The 23146-nt window shown below is 32.3% G+C and overlaps 1 protein-coding gene across 17 annotated transcripts in view; it reads left to right on the forward strand.

Annotated features, from left to right (window-relative positions):
• Window positions 1–23146, forward strand: part of Trdn (triadin) — a 356336-nt gene that overhangs the window by 181948 nt on the left and 151242 nt on the right. For all 17 annotated transcript variants that reach the window (XM_078019258.1, XM_078019265.1, XM_078019269.1 and 14 more), the window contains one exon: window positions 22015–22068. In XM_078019258.1, the coding sequence (XP_077875384.1) occupies window positions 22015–22068 (54 nt within the window). The remainder of the gene's footprint in view (window positions 1–22014; window positions 22069–23146) is intronic.

Here is a 23146-nt window from a genome sequence, read left to right on the forward strand (position 1 = left end):
GCTTAGTTTCTAGTGAAGCAATGTTCAGAGGTTTAAATTTGGGAAAGTAATTGAGTCCTGAGATCTCTGACCTCCTCTGTGGATTAACCCATTGATGAATTAATAATTTGGAAACATTATTGGGAGGTGGTGGAACTATAGGAAGTGACACCAATTTGGAGTGAGTGGATCACTGGGAGCATGTCCTGGAAAGCATATCTTGTCCTGGCTTCCTCCTTGCTCTCTTTCTTTTCTACCTGGCTGTCATGAGAAAAGCAACTCTGTTTTTCCATACCCACCTGCCTTGATGCTCTGCCTCACCTGAGGCAGAAAACAATGGATCCAGTTGATCGTGAACTGATACCTCAAAAACCATGAGCCAATATAAATCTTGTCTACTTTTAAGTTACTTTTTTTTTTTAAGTATTTTGGTCACAGTGAAAAAAAGCTGATTAACACATTCATTAATTCTTTTGTTCTCTTATTGAGTCCTGCCATGAGAGAGCTATCTTCCAGGTGCTAAGGAATAATTATGGTAAGATAAATTTCTCACATCTGTACAATGTCATTGGCTATTGAAGGAAACAGACAACAAAAGGTATGCAATATAACATCTGGGAATGACAGATGCTAGGAAGAATTATGAGGGTGAATGGATGGAGAATAAGGAAAGTACTGTTTCCCAGCAGGGTGGCGTGGGGACCAGTCTCTGAGGAAATGTTACAGGAGCAGAGATTTTAATGAAGGGAGAGAGCTATGCATCCATTGGTGGAAATAGTTCCATACAAAGGAAATGCAAGGACCCCCAGAATTCAAATTCCCTAAAGATCAAGGGAATGTAAGAGGAGCAGTGGAATTCTATGGCTTGAGCAAGGAGGGACTTGTAAGAGTTTAGGTTATAGTTTAGATTAAGGGTTTCAGCCAATGAGAGAGCTGCTTTCAAAGGGCCTAAATGCTGATTATTTTATGCAATTACCAAAATAAAAATTTAGAAGTAATAATAAAAATATGCCTTATGTGCTCTGTTGACTAAACGAGTTGTTTGATTTGTCTTTTGTTCTATTCCTTTACCTCTAGCTAAACTGTAGTGACTCAATTTTGTTCATTGAATTGGTCTCTTAAAAAAGGAAAAGCCTAGTGCCACCTGGTGACCAAATTTGTGAACTCCATCAGAGAATTTGCAAAAACAATAGCATTTAGGCTTAATGATAATGAAGCTTTCAGTAACAAACTTCTGGGTAAATCTCTCTATTTAGTACATTTAAAATTATAATGAACTTAAAGTCTACTAAAATGTGGACTGATGCTGTTGTGTTCTTTGAGCAATCTCTTAGTTTAATCTAATAAAATAGCTATTTTTCTCTATATATGCAATGACTTTCAAAGAGTAGATAATAAATAAACACATATTCATTTGAGATGAATCTAATATATATTCATCACTGAGGTGCCATCTGCCTTCATTAAGTATACAACTAGGATCCTCTTGAATCCAGAAGCATTCCACATCATATTCTATTAATTGTAGTAGTTGTGTGATCATTTACTTAGCACACTGAATTATTTTATATAGTGTTTATTTAATAAATATAAATTGATTTACATGTTACAAATAAATGCGGCTTAACATGACATAGTTCAAGGGCTACAGATTCAGACTACCTGTCTTTGAAACTTGGCTCAGTTACCTACCAGCTGTATGGATGAGTCTTCTTTTACTCATCAGGAGATACTAGTAGTTCTAACTTTATAATGGTGATGTGAAGATTAACTGAGAAATATAAGTAAGATGCCAAACACAGTACCTGATATGTTACAAGTAGTCAATACATGATAATATTTTCATCATTATTATGTATTTTGTATATGCTGCTTAAGAAATGGAAAGTCAAATCATGTCTCATGAAAAAAGATATAAAAATAAGTAGCTTATGAAGATATTTTAGTCTGATCATTTAATAAGCATTTAATTGAATTTATTATTGGAGTAAATTCTCTCCTCCATTATCCAACAAATATTTATAAGACTAAAATGTATTGAAGACTACATGTGTGTTTAATAATTGTTTCCAGAGCCTAGAGAGGCACATGGCAGAGTTAAGATGATCAATGTATTCATACTGAATGAATCCATTAGAAAGGACTACTAAATGAAAAGCTATCTAGTTTTAATTTTTATCCATGTAACTATTTTAAAACTGGAACTTGATGCAAATTAAATGGTGTTTGTGTGTAGATATATGAAAAGCTGGAATAGTATTTAGATTATATTATTTCATTTTTACCTAGGAGAATGATGTCAATAACAATGTTACTCTACCCATTTTTTAGTAATAATTGGAAAACTCCAGCATTACTAATTGTGAGAAGTAATTAAAGAGAAAAATTTGGGTTCAAATATTATGCAAATTGCCACATTGTATGTAGTGGCTTTTCCCCTCTCATGTAATGCGCTCCTGAATATTTTGCTCTTGAAATAGCAATTCCATTTTCCTATTTTCAAATTTTTGGTTGGGACCACTTTATTATATCACATGTATACTTCCCTGCTACTTATTCTGGCATAACTCTCTCCTACAACACACAGACTCAAGGATTTCGTTTTCTCTAACTTAAAAGAAAAGCTGGTATTTGCATATATACATTTACTCCACATCCAGTGAACTCAAGGATGCAGTCAGCTCCTAATAGTCCAATATTTAAAAGTCCTGTCTTAAAGAATTTCAGAATATTTGGAAAATATGAAAATTCCTTCTTACTGACATATTTCTGTCCTCTGTGCAGTGAATTCTTCTTAAACAAAGGTAATACTTATTCTGTGTCTTAATGATATTTCTGTTGTCTCCAGAATTTTTAAAACTCTGAATAAAAGAGATATTGCTACCTTAAGATTAACCTTAATCAATATTTCAGGAAGTATTATTAAAGATTATTTGTTGGGACCTAGCAGAAATGCTAATCATAAAGGCCCAGCATGGATTTGCCAAAATCAAAGAAGTCATGTGAAATTAATCTGAATACTTTATCTCATATTGAACTGGAAGATCGAGGAAAGTGTGTAGGCTTGATGCATGTGTATCAAAGCTTTGGAAAAGATGCCTTGTGATATAGAAGAGAATGAGCTGACTGAAAGGGCCTAGTAACCCCTTGAACTTCTACTTAGAAACACCTAGTAATGAACAATGGTCATCTTGGCAAAAATGTCTCAGGCTGTGTAGTGGGGCTTCATCATCTCGGGAGAGTCTCTAGATTTAGTCATTCTTGAAAAAAGGATTTACTTTTGGCACAGTCGAGGATTTGGTTTTTTGCAGGGATTCTATTAGTGATGTGTCAGTGATTTTTGACACATTTGCTCTCATAAAGGGAAAGCAGATCTTCAAAGTCAATAATACTTTTGATATTTTTATGTGGAAAAACATATTTAGGAATGTTTGTTGGTAACTGTATTCACTTACCAACATCACTCTTCTGTTTATAGTGTTTTTTCCTAAAATTCCCTGGTGATTCCTATAGAATTCACTTTTATCAGAATGTGAAGTCATCAATTCAATCTAACCAAAAAGATTTAATGTTTTTCCCTGAGTCTAAGTTACTCCCATTCAATTTAGAATTACAGTCAGTCCTATACTAAAAAAACAAACAAACAAACAAAAATTACTTTTTTGTAACCAGTGATTTTTCTGGTGCTTCTCCAAGTTGTGATTTCAGATGTAATTTAAATTAAAGTGATGATTGATGATTTTATCCTAGAAAGTCCAGGCGTAGATAGGTCTCTGCCCTTAAACTATTTTTGAGAATTGCTTTGGGAGTAATCACAACAGCATGATGTAACTGGGAGCCTGGGATGCCAATGTGATTGACATACTGCCACCATCTGCCCTTGATCCTAGGAATTTGTTGAGCACAGTGTGATAAAACCAAGGATGTTTTCATAGGATGAAAAACAAGGTAAAATGATGAAACCAAGGATGTTTTATGCTTGCATTGGTTCTAAACTTTCTGAAAAGTTTCATGTTTTAAATCAACAAGCATTTTTATTTTTGATTGAAATAGTACTATTTCTTGATTTTTTAGATCAGTAGAAACCCCTTTTCTCATGCAGTTTTCTATATAATGTGATTTTTCATTTCTTATTACCCATTTCCCCAAGTAAAGAGATTTGGTTCTATGCTTAAACAAAGTGCATCATTGTCTATTTTAGATAATTTTTTATTCTAATAGGCTGGTAGCTATCTAATTCTAAATTAATTACTAAATAACCAAATATCTTTTCCCTTTATATTTTTCGTGTAATATTGCTCCATGATGTGAGTTTTGTTTTTTATTATTTATCATGAAATTATTTATTGAGATGTAAAAATGATTCTAATTAGCTAATTTATAATTGAATAGCTAATTTAAAAGTTAGTTTACTAGCTAACTAGAAGTTACCAGCTAATTCAGCAGAATTTTAACCAAATATCTTTTTCTTTTATTTTTTTCTTGTGATACTGCCATGTGATGTGTTATTTTGTTCATTTGACTATTTCTCTTTATTATTTTGGACATTTTAAAATATTAATATTTTTTCACTTATTTTTTTCATTTTAATTGCAAAACATTCATTCATAGAAGTTATTAGAAGTTATGGGACACAATTTAGCAAGATTCTCGCTGACCCAAACATCTATTAATAGAGATGTACTCAATGATCAGGTATCTTGCCCAAAGAATATTAAGAAGAAATAGAACATTTACTAAAATTAGGTTATCTTTAGCATTGACCAATTAGACTTTCTGATAGAAATGTTCCATGTCTATACTGTTGAGAATGAAAATCACTAGTCACATGTAGCTCTTTAGCTCTTGAAATATAGCTAGTTATGTCAGAATCAACATAACTTTCCTATGTACATACAATAATATACCATGGTGAACCTCTACATCATGTACAACCACAAGACTGGAATCTTAATTAGAACAAGATGTACTTATTTATACATGTTTATATAAATAAGTCAGATTGTATTCTACTGTCATGTATAACTAAAAAAAAATAAAAAATAAATATAGCTAGTTATTGAAAAATTGAATTTTGAATTGCACTTAATTTTTAATTTATTTAATTTTACATTCTGAAGCCCAATGTCTCCTGTCATATTGTACAGAAGAGTCTATTCTTTAAAATTCCAATGTCTTCCTCATGCCTCCCCCCATTTCCCTTGTTTTCCAACAATTTGACTTGAGAAGTAAATTGTAATTTTAGTTCATGTTCTTGGAATCGCTAGGAGCTGGGCATGATTCTGTGGTGTGCTGGTGATCTTTATCTTGGAGTAGGGAACACTGAGTTATGATGTTTCCTGATTTCCATGGATCACATAATTTCTCTATGGCCCCTTTGAATACCAACATGAAATTGGCTAACTGAAAAATTTCAGGTAATTTAACAGTCTAATCTCAAAAACTGGTACAAACTCACTAAAGTATGCTTATATCCTGTGAAAGGCCAAAATCCTTCCCAGATTTTCTCCAGTGCTGCAAAGGATTATATGCCCCAAGTCACCTCTGGCTGTGAGCCTGGCTCTTGTTTAAGTGGTTCAGTTTGTAGATTGGTTTGTTAATCCTCGTTATGGTATACTTTTATTTCACCCAAATATTTTAATTTTCACAAATTCATTCACACAAAATGTTTATACAAAGTGTAGAATTTTTCAAAAAAGAAGTATAGATTTCAGAAAGTGAGTGGGAGAGTTTACTATCTGACAATGCGACAAGTAAAGATTAAATATTAAATATCTCTGCTACTTAATGTTCTCCGGTTCTTCTCTATTTCCCTTGCCCAGGTAGCCCCAGGTGTATATTCTTCCTCTTTCCACCTAGCATTTGTCCTCACCCCCTCCCTTTTGGATTGTCCTGAAGGACTCCAAAATTTCTCAATAAGTTATTCAGAAAAATACAGTTCCTCCAGTCTTTACTGCTAAAGTCTCCTTTTAATATCCAAACCCCTAAAATTGCTTCACGTGTCCTTTATTTGTTGGGATTAACCTTTCTTAAAAGTTAGTTACTCATAAATTTAACAGTATTTATTAAATACCAGCTATGCGCCTAATTCTCTTCTGGTCATAAATATCAAATTTACCCCTCCATTACATTAGTATTGAGTGTAATAATTTTTAATATGTCTAACATAGTGGTGAAATATGTTGGCAGTCAAAAGATGTTATTTTAATACATATATTTGAATAAATGCTTAGAAATATATTAACAAATTGAAAGAAAGAAAAAAGTGGCAAAGTTTAGAAAGATCAAACTGTCAACCTCTTTATTTATTCCTCTTAATTATACATCCAATTTCATCTCCAAAACTTCCTTTGTGGTGTTAATATTTAAGACCTTCAGATATATGTAAGCAACGATGTATTAATACACAATCACTTTAGCAAAATTGGTCGTAAATCACTTATTTTTAAAAATTAACACAAGTGTATCTTTTCATTGCCCATGATTTGTTTGTGGTTGTTGTTGTCATAAATTCTGTAGCTGTATATCCTATGTACATAGTAAATATGGACTTAAAATACTCTGTTAGTCAGATTTTTGTCACTGTGATCAAAATATGTGACAAGAACAATTTAGGGGAAGGACAGGTTTCTTTGGGCTCCTGGTTTTGGAGGTTCAGTTCATAGTCAGCTGACTCCATCATTCTGGGCCTTTGAAGAGTCACGGCATCATGGCAGAAGGAGATAGGGGACAAGATAAAACCCCCCAAAGCATGCTTCCAATAATCTACCTACTTTAGTCCCGTTCAGCAACCACCCTTTTAGTCTACTCAAATTACTAATTCAACAAATGGATTAATCTACTGATCCAGTTCCAGCTCTCATACACCAGTCATTTCACTTTTAAATGTTCCTGCATTTTCTATCACATGAGCTTGTTTGAGAACACATCATATTTATACCATAAGAAACATATTTGATGCTAATGAATTAAGAGGAATATAAGTGTTATAATGAGAGTAAAGAATTGGCTTATTTAGTTTTCTTGTTAATCACATCTTTTTTATTTTTCTGGAAAACTTTTTTGGGAATTTTTATGAGTACAGTGAGCATTATTTTATTTCTCTGCTAGGTGTTCAGGTCAGAAGAACAAACACATTGTATTTTTCCCTGGGCATGAACATATCTACCAATTCTTTCATACCTGCCCACTGAGCTTGAACTCCACAACCTCTGTTCTTGTTCAGGCACCTTTACTCTAATTTGGAACACTGTTATATCCTATTTATCTTGTCTTCCATATTCTGTAATTCACACTACATAGTCTATACAACATGGTTTTTCTTAGAACATGTATTCTACATACATTTGATCATTTCACTTTTCACTTAAGAGTATTGAATCTTTGCTTTGTCCCTAGGATGAAGTCTGGATTTAAGAATTTGCATGCCTTTCTGATCTGCCTCTAACCTCATCTCTTAATAGATACTCCCTTACTCTCTTCTCTCCAAACTATACTATATTCAATTGTCTATAAGTGTCCCTTTTTCTCTTATTCTTTTGTTCTTTTCAGGGCTTCTTTTTCTGTTCAAACTCAACCTTTACCTCTCCATTTACTCACTGTTTCAATAACTTTATTCATATTAAAGTATACAGCTTATATTTTATATTTCTATGAATTCTCATCCCCCACTATTCCTCTGAATGGATGATGTTCTGTTCCAGGAGTTCTCATAATAAAGTGTCCATTCCCTATTAGAGCTCTTAGTTTGTAATATTGATATTTAATGGTCACTCCTTATACTGGTTTCATTGTTTTGTTTTATTTATTTATTTATTTATTTTTTGTTAAATCACTTTCTTTGCTTTAACTAACATATGTAGGCACAATGCAAAGTGAATGTTGTGCCCCCATCAAAATAAAGGAGAGTTAATAAATGATGTATATAATTGAAGAATTTGTTTCCCTGTTGGCACTCAAAAATATCTGGAAAGAAAGCATATATTTGAGACTACTTATTATGTTCAAAGATTATGTTTGGTAGTTTATGTATGTCACCTCATTTAATCCTCACAACAGTTTGAGCCTTTGAAAATCTAAGCTTGCTCAAGGATATAAAATACAAAATAGCAAGGCCAGGATTCAAAGCTCAACCTTTTTGATTACAGTTTTTATGATCTTTTCAACAATTCATATTGCTTTTGAGAGTCTATGAAAACTGTATTGCTGACTACTATCCATCTTGGCTAAACTGAAGAATATATATCCAAAAGCCTTATAAAGTATAAATATTCTATATAAGTACCGTGAATATAAAGACATTCACATTTGTTGAATGAATAACTAAGTGGCTATATAGTATTATTATTGTAAGTCATGTTAGAGGGTAGCAAGGAATATTTATTCTTTTCATTTCTAAGAGTAACATCGCCCAGGCTATGTTCCTTATTAATGAGTATTACTTGAAAGAAGAGTTTTATCATCCAATACATTTAGAAAACAGTTAACTTAGATTGGCTTCTCTACTGTAAAATTTTAGTCCGGATTTTGTAAGTGCATTGTAAAATCTTATGAGGGTAACACCTTGTATGCAGTGCTTCACAGAGTTATTTGGACCTTTAACTCTTTTGTGAAAAAAGAACATCCATTACAACTAGCATTAAGTGGATTCTACTTTCAAGTGGTTATGAATCACCTGAAAATGATTTTACTTATAAGAGAATATTACTCTTAAAAATGTGCTGTGCCATGTAAATTCAAACTAGGAATGTGGATGGTTACTTCTGAAATTGTAAAGCATGGAAATTAATTTATATATGTGGAATGAAAAACAATTCTTATTAAGTTACTCCTATGAGACATAGTATGATGGTTTCATAATTGACTTTAGAAATTATAAAATATGACCTTTCAAGTGATCAATTAATATTATGCATACTGTGATGCTACAAATTTAACTATTTCAATAATTAAAAAATATGTATATTTGTTGTGATGAACAAAAAGAATAATAACAAAAACATGCATGTTGAACATTTACTGTCTGCTACACCCTTTTAAACTATCTTTGATGTATTCATTAATTTGCTAATGGCATAAAATCAACTCTATTTTTTATATATTTTAAAGATGAAGAAACTAAGAAAAGACTTGTTGCAGTATTTGCCAAAGAAATTGGTTGTAGTGAAGCGAGACTCTATGCTTCTAGGACTTACATTCTTAGCCCTTATGTAATATTACCGCTTCCTATGTAATTTCTTGTGTTGAAATCTTTATGGAAATATACTTTTATTATATCAGTTTTTCTTATTTTGTTATTGTTTTATGTTGATTTTTAATGAAGCACTCATGAAAGGCAGCAACTGTGCCTTTATATCTCTTAAGATAATTTTAAAAAAATCAATATCTTACCATGTGTTTTTCCGTGTTCTTTCATCCTTCAAAATAACTAATTTTTTAACCAATACATTTAACATTTTAGTCAACATGACACAGAGAGAGAATGAATTGTGGATAACCATTGAAAAGATGACATAAAAATGAAAATAAATATGAAAATATGAATATAAGGGTATATGGAGGTTCTATTCTCATAGGATGTGTAGATTAAGAGGAGGGTGAAAACCAGGTGGAAGGAGAACAATGTATCAGTGGAATCAGGATTTAAGGACATAAATGCCTTAAGAAAAATTCTAGTGAAGTGTTACATAGGCCTCAAGGAGGGAAAAAAGTCTTGCCTTAGGTAATTAGGGAATTTTGGGGGAAATGAAGGTATTTAAGATTGATTAGTCTCACTCATATGTGAAAAAAAATTCAAAAAGTTGATCCCATAGAGGTTGGGAGTAGAATGGTGGTTACCAGAAGCAGGAGAGAGGAGGGTCTGGAAGGCAGTGTGGTGGGGTTGGGGGGAAGCTGATCAATTGCTACTAAATTAAATTAGAGGGAAAAAGGTCTGGTGTTGTATCGCACACCTGACTTGACTTAATCTCTAAATGCTAGAAGAAAGATCAAAGGTTTTCACATGAAAAAATGATAAGTAATTGAGGAAGTGGAGAAATTTAACCTGATTTAAGCATTACAAAATTCATACATGTATTGAAGCATCACATGGATCCTATTATTATGTATAATTTTTATGTTTCTGTGTATCAGTTAAAAATAGAATAGTGAATGTGAAGATAAAGAGAAAAAAGGAAAAGGACAAATAAGAGCATAAGGAAGTGCCTGGGCTCTTCTTTATATGTAGAGTTAACTAAACAGGCCACATTCAGTTGGCTAAAAACAGAAAGCAACTTTATTTTCTGTGTGTTATTAATTAGATCTGGAATGTATTGAAAGCTTGGTCACTGTTAGTGTTTGAATATGAAATGTTCCCTAAAAGCTCATGAGAGACAGTGAAGGAATGTTCAGAGGTAAATTGATTAGACTATGAAAGCTGGATTGATCCATTTCCTAGATTATAATTTGAACAGACTAACTGGGTGGTAACTATAGGCAAATGGGGCATGGATGGAAGAAGTTGGTAACTAGGGACATTCCTTTGAGGATTCTATCTTGTCCACTGGATTCTCATCTTCTCTCTGTTTCCCAGACACCATGAGCTGAGTAGCTTTCTTTTGCCATTTCCTTCTTTCATGATATTATGCCTCATCTCAGGGCCAGAGTGATGAAGTTGGCTCATTATGGACTAAGACTTCTTAAATAATGAACCCCAAACTAAATGTTTCTCCACTAAGTTGTTGTCAGGTGTTTTGGTCACAGTGATGAAAAGCTGAACAACATAGTCCCCAGTGCACTAATGTCCAGAGGTGGGGATTTGGGGAAGTGATGGATCATGAGAACTCTGCCCTCATCCATGGATTAATCCATTGAAAGCTGAATGGACTCCTGGGGGTTGGTAGAATCTGTAGTAAGGTGAGGCATGGTTGGAAGAAGTAGGTCACTTGGAACATACACTTGTGGACTATTTCTTGTCCTTGGCCCTTCCCTCTTTCCTGGCTTCCATGTGTTTAGGAGATTTCCTCTGACACCTTGTCCACCATGATGTTCTATCACATCTAAGACCAATGGAGCTAGTCAACCATGGACTAAAACCTCTGAAACCCAAGCAAAGTAAACTTTTCCTCCTTTAGGTTGGTTATGTCAAGTATTTTGCTCAAGCGGTCGGTCAGAAGTTCATTAACTCACCATAACTACCATTGCAAGTTTACTTGTGGACTTGCTTCTCCCTATCCCTTATAAAATCAGCAAAAGATTCTCTAACTTTATTGGTCACGCCCATCTCAGCTAACAAAACAGTACTCTCTTTTTCCAAGCATTTAGAGCATTCACAACACTGTTACAAAAGTTCTCAATTTTCACTTATATTAAAAATTCCTTTCAGCTTGAATTCTGTCAGTCCTCTGAACCTATAAACCTGCATGCAGATGGAAGGTGCTGTGGGTTTCTTTACTCTTCCCTACTCTACCCATTAATCGCTGATTAACATTCCACCAGGTTAGAGCAAGAGGAAGGAGGAGATAAGGAACACAGCTATCTTTCTCTATTGGTTCAAGTGTAACCTCAGTTGGTGCCATTTATCCACGTCAAATATCTCAAACTGATTCTTTTTATGAAACTCTATTTGGGATTCTTTAAAATCTTTCTATTGGAGAAATCTGGCTATTGTTCCTCGGATGTGCAAAGACTCCTGTAACTAGCTCTTTAGGAACTCCTCAGCTTTCTCACACTGCCCCTATTAGTACATTTACATATTTATTGCTCTGGATAACCAAGCAATTTCTCACCTTAGACTTTTTCAGTGTGAGACAAGTACCGGTGCAGGAACCTCTCCCACCTCAATTTTGGAGGGTGTATGCCAAGTGTTTCTAAAATCTCCAATTTGACTTAAGGGAAAGGAGAAATCCCACCCTACTTTCTCTCTTTACTTTTTGTTTCTCTTAAACAAATGTTTTTTTATCGTCTTTGTTATCTTTTCTCTGCTACTATAACAAAATACTGCAGATTGGATAATTTAAACAAATAAATTTATTTTTCATGGTTCTTGAGACTAGGAAGTCTAAGATTAAGGTGCTGGGAGGTTTGGTGTCTTACAAGGACTGCTCTCTGTTTCTTTGTTGGCATGTTATTGCTGAAACTTCTGGAGGAGACCAAAGCTGTGTCCTCACATGGTGGAATTCAAACCCTGCAACTTTTTTTATAAGGCATACATCTATACATCAGGACATGGCCTTCATGGCCTATATGCCTCCTAAAAGCCCAACCTTTTAATACTGTTGTCTTGGGATTGGGTTTCAACATGAATTTTGGAGGGGGACACAAACATTCAAAACATAGCACCAGTTAAAGATTTATTTAAAATATTAAACTTTTAAAAATGACTGTATAACAGAAATATGAATGTTCAGAACCTTGAATACAAAGTCCAGACATTTTATAAGTCCATATATCATCTTTAATTGCATGGCCCAGTCCTTGAAAATTCACCTTCTTGCTGTGACCACCTAGTGTTTATATTTATTCTCTCTTATAAAACGTATTTAAAAACGTATTTTTGGGAGATCATTTAATAATGTTCAGAAATATAAATTAAATGTTGTTTACATAGAAGTTTGAGTATGTAAAGAAATTCCTACAAGTTTATGGAACATGTAATAATGTAAATTCATCAAGGAAAATAATAATGGCTAAGTACTGCCTAAAAACTGACCAAGAAATCTTAAATACTGAATAAGGCTATAAATTGCCAAATCTACAAAACACCTCTTGTCCAGTAGATTAAAATGATAAAATTTTTAAACTGTATTTCATCTTATAAATCTCATGATATTATTACTGTGTCTAATTCAATTACACATATATTACTTTCAGTGAATTAATTTGCTTATTATTTATATTTGTAGAAACCATTTTATGCCATTACTTTCAAACATTTCTTTATTGAAGGAACATTGTAATCTTCTAAGTATGATGCAGTGGAAACTCTTGATAACATTGTAATTAAAAAATAACAATAGTTGGAAAACAGACTTAAATTTAGCAATTTCTTGTAGGGTAAAATGTAAATCTTTCTTTTTGGTTGTTTATTGCAATTATATGTGTTAATCAATGAACTTTTAAAGTTTTATCCATCTCTAAGACTCTTTTTAGACTATTAGCTCTACAATTCTAAATTCCAGTATTCTTCAAGCCATTTTAGATTCTATTTTTTTCCTATTGACCTTGGCCATAGTTTTTAAATGAGTTCTACTCCTTACCTACATTTTTACCATCACCCATTTTAAGCCCATAGTGACTGGCTTCTTTATAGTCTCATTTTTTATTCCATATTCATACCCATATTAGTTACTTGGAAATGCCTAAATATGAAAACAAACTTTCTTTTTACTTAATACTTAGGTTTGTTTCTTCATTTTAAAAAGCTTCCTTTCCCTTGACCTTGCTGAAATTGACATTTAGGTTGTTCTTATGCATTATTAACCAATATATTTCTTGATGGGTACAAACTGAGATATTCTGTTGATCTGTTCCTTGGAAAGAAATTCACTCTCATAATTTTATGTTACACTTCCATGTGGATAACTATAAAATCTCCATATTTCTTAAAGGATTATATTTTCCCAAAATGTGTGCTCAATATTTTGCTGGAAGTTTTACCATTGTTTCAAACTCTACAGGTACAATAAACTTTAATTACATTATGTTAAAACCAACTTTGTTTCTCAGATCCAAAACCTATTCAAAACCTGTTTGAATAAACAGCCTTCTTCCTATGTAGGTGTTAAATAAATTTCAAAATTCTATTAATTTCTTTTTTCAAATAGTTAACATTATTTTCTTTTGATTTCCTTGAGCATTTATCTACTCTCAGATATTATAGCTTCACAGGTAGAGCATTTCAGTGACATTTTATCTAATTTCCATGCTACCAAGTTAAATCCTAACAATCATACAAAATATTGTCTCTTCAAAATGTGGCTCAAACTGCAGTCGCTGTCAGTGCCCTAAGAAAAATGTCTTCCCCATTTGCAGATATTTCAAGGTCAATTATTTTGACCATAATTTAATTTAAATTTTTTTTTACAATTAGTGTGTTTTGAAAATAATGTGTTAAGTAAACTGAATTTGAATTTATTTGAGCAAAAATTGATGAATAAATCAGACAAGCACTCAAAATTGAGAGAATTTCAGAGAATTCCTCTTAGCAATGTGGGCATTGAGTAAATGTGGAAGCAACACAAAGTAACATAGCTAGGTGCTTGCCTTAGGAGGTCATAATCTTGTCAGTTGACTGCCAGTGATTGGCTGAAGCTCAGTTGTTTGTGATTGGATATGATGCAACTATCTGTTATGAAAAATAAACTTCCCAGTTAGATTTAATTCAATTGATATACTCTTAGGTTGCAGCCCATTACATAGAAATTCACAGTAGCAAGATAGCCTCAGGACAATGGCCCTCTGCTCATTTAATTTACAATTTTTACTTTCTTTTAACAATAAATAAGAATCTTCTGCCACAGATAGGCTGATCCTCATGAGGGAGAATAGACCACCACTCATTCACTGTGCATCTTTCTTTTCCTTATACCTTTGTGGCCCTATATGCTCTCTCTTTATCAAATCGTATTTACATCCTGCCTCCTTAAAATTGCCAATCTCTAAAACTCAGATAATTACCATTGTATTTAGTATTTTTTATGTAGTGCCCCTGACAAAACTGTGAGTGGAACTCATTCTTATTTTTAGGCAATATGGTTCCATATGGCCAGTATGCCTAGCACAATAAACACAAAAGACTGAGTGACAGACCTCAGTAATTAGAGAAGAATTTTGTTGAGTAGGGATGAAGAGCATGAGAAGAAGATTAACATTAAACAGGGATGAGAGGTGGGAGGGAAAGGGAGAGAGAAGGGAAATTGCATGGAAATGGAAGGAGACCCTCAGGGTTTTACAAAATTACATACAAGAGGAAGTGAAGGGAAAGGGAAAAAAGGGGGGGGGAAATGAATTACAGTAGATGGGGTAGAGAGAGAAGAGGGGAGGGGAGGGGGGATAGTAGAGGATAGGAAAGGCAGCAGAATACAACAGACACTAGTATGGCAATAGGTAAATCAATGGATGTGTAACCTATGTGATTCTGCAATCTGTATGTGGGGTAAAAATGGGAGTTCATAACCCACTTGAATCAAAGTGTGACATATGATATATCAAGAACTAAGTAATGTTTTGAACAACCAACAATAAAAATTAAAAAAAAGAAAAAAATCAAATTGCATATTATTTAACCACTAAACTGTTCATCTTGATGACTGAGTATAGTAGAAAATCCTTTAAAAAACACCTCTGAATTCTCCCTCAGATTACTTGATGTAGGTCTTTGTTGAGGATTTTCCTTTTCTTTGGAAATGACTTAAATTTATAACTGTAATAAATCTGCATCTCATAAACCCTAAATTTTCTACATGATTATCACATCTTCAGATTTTGACATCTGCAGAATTGCTAAGGAAAAAAAAAGACTCAGGGATTCGGAGTTATTTGTGAGGATAATTGCTACCCATTTGATTGAGAATTGAAGGCATATAACATTGATTTTTTTTAAAACACCTTGTCTCCTAATCATTATTCATTTATTCACCCAAGAACATTTACTGAATATCTACTCAGTGCCAAGAAAGGTGTTAGAAACTGAGGATACAGGTAAGAATAAACCAGTCTTTGCTCAGTTTTCCTTTCACTGTCCTTACTATTTTATATTTTCATTCACCTACATTTACACTTAAAATTCTGTTTGTTTATAACATTTCCAAAAGGGCTAATGAGATAAAATTGCTGTTTCTTTTTTTCTGTAAAAGTGAAACCAGAATAAGTACAAGAATGGTGATATTCACAAATACTGTTTACTAACATTAGAATAATAGGAACTATTTTTCTAAGTGCTGAACTGAGATCATGCTGTTCAATATCATTTAATGAGGGAACTTTTCCTACCCAGTGAGTGAATTATGAAGTAAGGCATCTAACAACAGAACAGAAAGTCCAAAGGGAATTTCACCACTGAAACTTTAACTGGAAAATATGACTGAAAAGTAATAAATTCTAGTGTATGTAACTTATATATGATAAAATGGCCATTTATCTAGAATATATTCTTACATTATTTATTTATATATTTATTTACTATTGCTTAAAGAACTCAAGTCAATCTTGGGGTCCAATCCAAGAAAATAAATCACTCACATGGCAAATGAAATATTTTTCCACATGATAGCATTTATTTTAATAAAGTGTCACATTCCTACAGAAAACCCTAAGTAGAATTCAAATTTCTACTTGATTCTAAATTGTTCCAGCAAGTGTCCTAGGAAAATCAGTCTTGGTTTTTGGTCAGAATGCTCACTTCCAAAATACAATCAATGAAAAGAGAATGAATTATCATGGTAATTGTAAGTAATAAAAATAAATAAATGCAAATTGCCATCAAAACATAATATATTTAATTTCTTCAAATACTCTTGTCTGTGTGTGTAGTTGCTGATTTTAGAAAATCACTATTAAAGGTAGAAAGAGACCTGTTTGATCAACTTTCCCTTTCTTTATGTGGATACATTGAACAACACTCTAAGACAGATATTTCTGTCCCACATCTCCAAAAGCAGAATTTTATATCTTCCTATGGTGTTGCACAATGTGATTTTTATTCAGTGTATGAAATTAGACTTTTTCTTAGTCTAAATGAAATCCACACTCCTCTCAATCTGTGAAACATATTGAAGAGTAAAATTCATTTGACTGTTCTCATTCTTAGCTTCCTGTTTTATTCCCCAAACTTCTGTCTTTTAATCACTTAAATATATTTGTCCCTTCCTCTTCAACTCTAAACTTTAAATTTTTAAATTGCTTAACAAATTTGTCATCCTTCCACATTCTAACCAGAAAGCTAGAGGATGCTATGAGCAGAAAATGTATAGTCTCCTAAGCCTAGTTGTCTCCAAATAATACTGAGAAGAACTGATGTCCTCTATAGAAACATGAGGTGATTTTAGCTTTCATTTAATTAAAGCATCTTTTCTTTATCTCAAATTTAAAAAAAATGTAGAATGATTTCAATGGGAAAAACATTAAAAGCCTGATTTCTTAAAGATTAAGAAGAAAACAATGGTACTATATTAACAGACATTGAATAATTATTATTTTTTTTCCTCTGGATTAAACTCTAAAATGCTAACCTATTAAATGAAAGGCTTCTTAGATTCTAAAACAAAATACATTGCTTGATGAAGTGAAGGTTTTCTAGGGGAAAAGAAATCTAGCTAAATTATGCTACCTTTTGTAAATGATGTTGCCAGCTTATTTAGAGTTTTAACCTCTAGCAAAAACAGATTATTTTGATAAATTATTCATATTTCTGCATTGTGTACCTTTTGTAATTTGCATATCTGGCAGCAAGTAGGCACTTCTTTCAGGCTTCAGTCCCCTTGGTTAGACAGGATGGCCGAAGGCTGCTTCATGATGAATTTCATCTCAATAGGGTAATTATCATACTGAAAAGAAGTAATACCCCTGAAATATGCTCTCCTGGAGCAATAAGTACAAGAGGCTTAACCTAAGAGCTTTTAAGCACATTGTACCTTTTAGGTTAAATGTTAACCTTTCTCTGTTTAGGAGTATCTATATCCAAAATAATACTGTTATTTATAAGAAGAGAGAACAGTACTTTAGAGCTTGATTTAGCAGCTCATTGGTTGGAAGATAATTTGTCACTAATTTCTAGTATGGTATTCAAAAATCAGAAGTATACCTTTTGAGGGATCAAAATGTTTTGCATTGCTGGTTCAAATTTTAGCTGTAAATCCAATAAATATAAATTTCTCTGTCGGTTTGTGTCAAAGTCTTCAACTTTTTTTTATGCTTAGTTTTATAGTCTAACAAAAATCTAAATGTCTTGCACATGGTGAAACTAACAAGATAAAACTTTCAAAAATGTTTCTTTTTTTAAAAAAAATTAAGAAAAGAAGTTTGGTTTTTAATTTAAGTCATAAAGAAATGCTTAATAAAAAGGCTATAGTGAAATGGTGTGATAGTGAAATTCTTCAAATTTCTCTACTAGAATCCTGGTCACAGAATACTGAAAATCAAGTTCTGAAATTTAAAATTAAAAGACTTTCTGCATAATACATAATCAGTGATCAAAGAACAAAAGAGTTTAATTAGTTTGTGTCATCTTAGAAATTTAACAGATTCCTAAATTTAATGTCTTATATCATTGTTTTTTCTTTAACTTTTACAGTTAGATTTTCTGAGCAATAATTGCTTACAAGTATTAAGAAGGAAATTCCGTCAGTTTGCTAGGTTGATTAAGTAACAACTAATGAATGCTCTTGGGGGAATTTTTAGGGTAGTAAGAAAGGATGATTGTCTAAGTTAATAATTATGTAATTACTTTGAGGTAGAAATTATACTGTCAAGCCCAAGTGGGCTGGATGTTGAGAAATGACCAGAATGAAGACTTACTTTCTGCTTCATCACCTGTGCTATTCATTCTCATGCTCCTATTTCTTCCTCTTTCTAATGAAATCTTTTTTATTTAGTTAGTTATTATTTGATGAATTGAATGAATTTGCATTATAATTACTCTGGGATTATTCTTTGTTCACTTGAAATAGTAACCTATCACTCCCAACTTAATCTAAAAACAAAATATAATAAATATAGTGATTTTTTTTTCCTCTGGAAGTGAGTGAATGCTTAAAATACATTGAAGATGTGAGTATTGTTCTCTGCAATCCTATGGTTATTACCTGTCCCTTAGCCAAAGAACAACACTGGGACTTGTAATTTAGCAGTTCATTTGATGCGAAAACTACAATTGGACACTCAGTGGATTTACCCCTTACAATAATTGAAGCCAGAATATAAACAACTTTACATACATGAAAAGTTTATGATATGAAGCTAATCGTTAAAAGTATATGCAAAAATTGTTTCCTTAGTAAAACAGTTTATAGTCTCACAATATTTCTTTCAATTTTGTAGATTACACCCTTTTGCCTTTGGATTCAAAACAATTGAAGTATTTGGCTTATCTAACCATACCAACTTGTTTATATAAATAAAATATGCTCTGGAATCCTAGGAATACAAACTTATCTAATAGTTTTTTACTAAAACACTAATTATGCTGAAATTTTAATATAGGTTGATACTGACTAATGTTTTAGTCTGAAATATTACTTGTCTATATCAGTATTATTTTAATCTTCTGTTGAATACTTTTTTATGATTATCTACTTTTATTTAAAGTAATCATGTGCTTTATTTAAAATATAACTGTCTTAAATAAAAATTAATTCAAAATGACAATATCATTGAAATATTAGGATGTATGTAGTGGGGTAGTACAAAAAATAAAACTGGTTATCACTTGATATTTTAAACAGATGTTGCATACATGGGGTTCATTATGTTGTTTTTGTTATTTTTGTGAATGCTTTCCTTAGTTAAATGCTAGTTTATTTTGTAGTTAGCATATTTCAAAAGGAGGTAGGAGAAGTATTTATAATCAAAATTTGTCTGGATTTAAAGTGTTTCATTCATACCATTTTGGGGGTGGCTTTCTTATGTTGTGCATTTATGATCTCAGGGTTGAATCCCTTTTTAAGCTAGGCAGTTTTAAAAACTGAAATACTGTACCCAAGTGCGTGTCCAGTCTGCTCATCTCTGCATGTGTCCCTGGTAAGCTTTGAGGCTGATATTATTTTTGGGTGGATACAGCTGGCTGAGTTGTTGAAAAGATATTTGGTTTTAAACTGCTAGTTTCTACTGAGATGTAGTTTATGTAATAGTTTATAAATTAATGTAAATTGACTTAAAAGTTTCAGTCAGAGAGGGAATAGATGGAATTTTGAGGGATAAACAACATGGTACTTATATGGTCCTGAGATTTACCATCCTTTGAATCACTCCTTTACAGTTAAAAATACACTGAATGTCTCCTTAAAACATACCTTTACCTGAGTACAGTTAAAAATACACTGAATGTCCTCCTTAAAACATACCTTTACCTGAGTACAGTCGCTTCAATGCATCAGTATTCATTTGTAAACTGGCTTTTTTTTTTTTTTCTGCAAAAGAGTAGAAGCAGGGAAAACTCAGGAGGGAATTGGGGCATAGCAGAAAGAAGTGTTCAAAAGAATTGAGCCCTAAAACTCACTCACTGCCTGTGCATACAACCAAATAGAAGACAGGTTAAGGGTTCTTGTTGAGAGATGACCAGCCTGTCAGAGCACTCAAATGGGGAATGCTGAGCAGTCAGGGGAATTTTCTGTATTGGACCACTGAGAATACAGCCAACAGGAAAATACAGTGGTCAGTGGGAGAAGTAATAAGAAGACCCTTAGGAAAGCATTCTATGACTCATAATTGGGTGTAATGAGTGGTTCAATCAAATATTACATGTACTGGTGTTTTTTAAGATCAGTGATTTAAGAGATCATAAAGAAAAAGGAGAAGATAAAAGCTGCAATTTTTAAAAGTAATTTACTATTTAATATTTCAAAACTTTTTCTAAATTTAACCACAAACTACACTATTATACTTTGGTATATTCAGATATCCAAAGAGTAAAATATTTGAGCAGTTCAGTTGTCATTTGAACATAATGATTTCTTATTTTATCCATTTTTTTAGTCATCAGATATTTAATAAGTACCTATGAAATGCTAGTCATATAGTGTAGGTTAAGAGTGATACATAGAACTAAATTACCAATTCAATATCTAAAATGGAAATCCTGACTACTAACTGAGATCATGTCTTCTGGACACTAGCATGCTATTTGTCACAAAATTGTCCTCCAAAAAAAAATCATTCATAAACAGATTTTTAGGTAAACTAATTTACTTTTGCCAAGATATATTTTGTCTGAAGCAATAAATATAAAAATAAAATCATATATAAATCAAATGTTATTTTTTATATAAAGACAAAATGAAGTATTAGAATTTTCATAATTATCATTATGATATAAATTAATTATTATCTCTCCAGCAAAGGGTAAATATGAATTAATAATTAAACTTCTTTTGTTCGGACAAAAAGCATGCAATTTTAACTTATAATTTTTTCTCCCAATTATTCTGATGCAATCTTGTTATTTTACAACTCTAACTAGTATTGCAAATTCAAATAAGCTGATATCAAGTGAAAGATTGAATGTACTTATGTGTTTATCAACTCCCATATTTACTGTCTAGCAAATGGCCAAATCTGCTTTCCCATATTATAGAATAATTCCGTTATTGAAAACTTAGTAAAGAGAATTATAAACCATACTAAGATGTGAAATGTCATTGCTTTTTGAAGTATTCATTTCTCTTTTTTATTCTATCTAAAAATATTTACGGTGAACATGAATTTTTCTTTCCTTGTTTCTTTTAAGACAAAAAATTCTGAACCAAAGGGGATAAAGAACATTAGCAACAAAACCTAAGACCAAAGAGGAAGAAAGATTAAAAATGAAGCTCCTTCATTCTCTTACTATATACATTGTTGCCCAGGGCCACGCTGATAGTGATGGACACCACAGCAATATGGGGAATGTCATCTCCAAGTTAAAGGCTTCAGCTTGAAGTTGGTTGTCTGGGCTTCATTCCTGTATGAGTCATCAGGGACTTTTAATGAGCCACTTTGTATCCAAGTGTTCCATTCATTTGAAAGAATTGATTAGTAAAGAAATAATTCATGAAGAATCCTGAGATTTTTAAATTCAGGTGCAAAAGTTTCTATGACCATGATGTTCTATGGTCAGTGAACAATGAGTAAAACATTTTGGGGCACCTTTGTTTTATGTTCTAATTTCTTTCAGTCACTTTTGTTTGTTTGTTTCAATAAGACCCATTCTCTGTAATTCCACTATCTTTACTTGTAAACAAAAATTATGAATGCCAAAACCAATCTTTTCTTATTTTGTAATTTCTCACCTTTATTGTTCTTTTTAATACACTTTTTGAAACAGCACTTCAGGGTAATTTATTTCTTTTTCTTTTTCTTTCTAAGAGCCAGAAAAAGCTTCTGAAACCAAACAAGGGACTGTAAAAGTTGCAGCACAAGGTAAGCAATTAAACACTTAAAAAAAAAATCTATTGCTTTTTCTTGTTATTTTCTTAAGTCCATAGCACTTTATTGACAAAAGCCAAGGCTGTTTATTGCAGAATAGCACCATCTGCTGGGTTATTATAGAAAGCATTATGTAGTTGCATGAAGATACATATAGCAAGTGTTTACTTAGTAACTAGAGCAAGCATTACTGGGAGTATAATGCCAAATATTCAGAGCAACTGCTAAAAGAACCAAGAATTAGTATCTTGGCTCCAAGTTTCAGTCATTGTTCCTTACATACAATATTTTTCCATGAGTAAGCCATAGTTAGAATAAAAAGATATAGATTTATATATAAAATGATGTACATTTTCCCAAGTGTTTGGTCATACCTTATAATTTATCATATTAGAAAATCAGTCACAATATTATTAAATTAATATTGTCCCATAAATACCCAAACTGCAGAAATTGGATTCTAGATATGACTAATAAAGTTAGTTGCCCTATTTTAGATGAGCCATCTATGAAAATCAGTTTTATCACTTAGTAATATTTTTGCCATACCAAAAGTGATTTACTCTCAAACCATGAGTATTTTGACAAAATCACAAGAGAAGGGGACAAGTGTTCAGCCATTGTCATCTATGAAAACTTCAGAAACCATTTTTAGAAAACAAAAGGTAAAATTTTCATTGGAGAAGATCTGCATCTTCTCTTTTCTGCCAGATTATATAAATGAGCAATAAGAGATTCATTTTGACAGTGGTACAATTGTTTTTTGGGTAGAAGCCCCTTGTAGCAGGCTCATTAACATATGATATCACATGATATACCTTTGGGTGTATTGCATCTGACCAAATATTGCTTATGAGCAATATATGTTAGAATGGTTAAAAGCTATGCGACCTGTTTTTAGTTTTCATGTTGATTATTGTTTCAATAAAACTGAGTCTTTCTTAGGAAAGTTCTGACAGGAAAAGTAACAAATATTATGTAAGATAGAAAAACAGAGCAAGTGTACATGAAAATGCAGCTTGAAGTAAATTTCTCAAGCAAATGACTATTACTTAAAAGATTCATGCTGTAA

Source organism: Ictidomys tridecemlineatus, chromosome 8 (genome assembly GCF_052094955.1).
Source record: "Ictidomys tridecemlineatus isolate mIctTri1 chromosome 8, mIctTri1.hap1, whole genome shotgun sequence".
Taxonomy (NCBI): Eukaryota; Metazoa; Chordata; class Mammalia; order Rodentia; family Sciuridae; genus Ictidomys; species Ictidomys tridecemlineatus.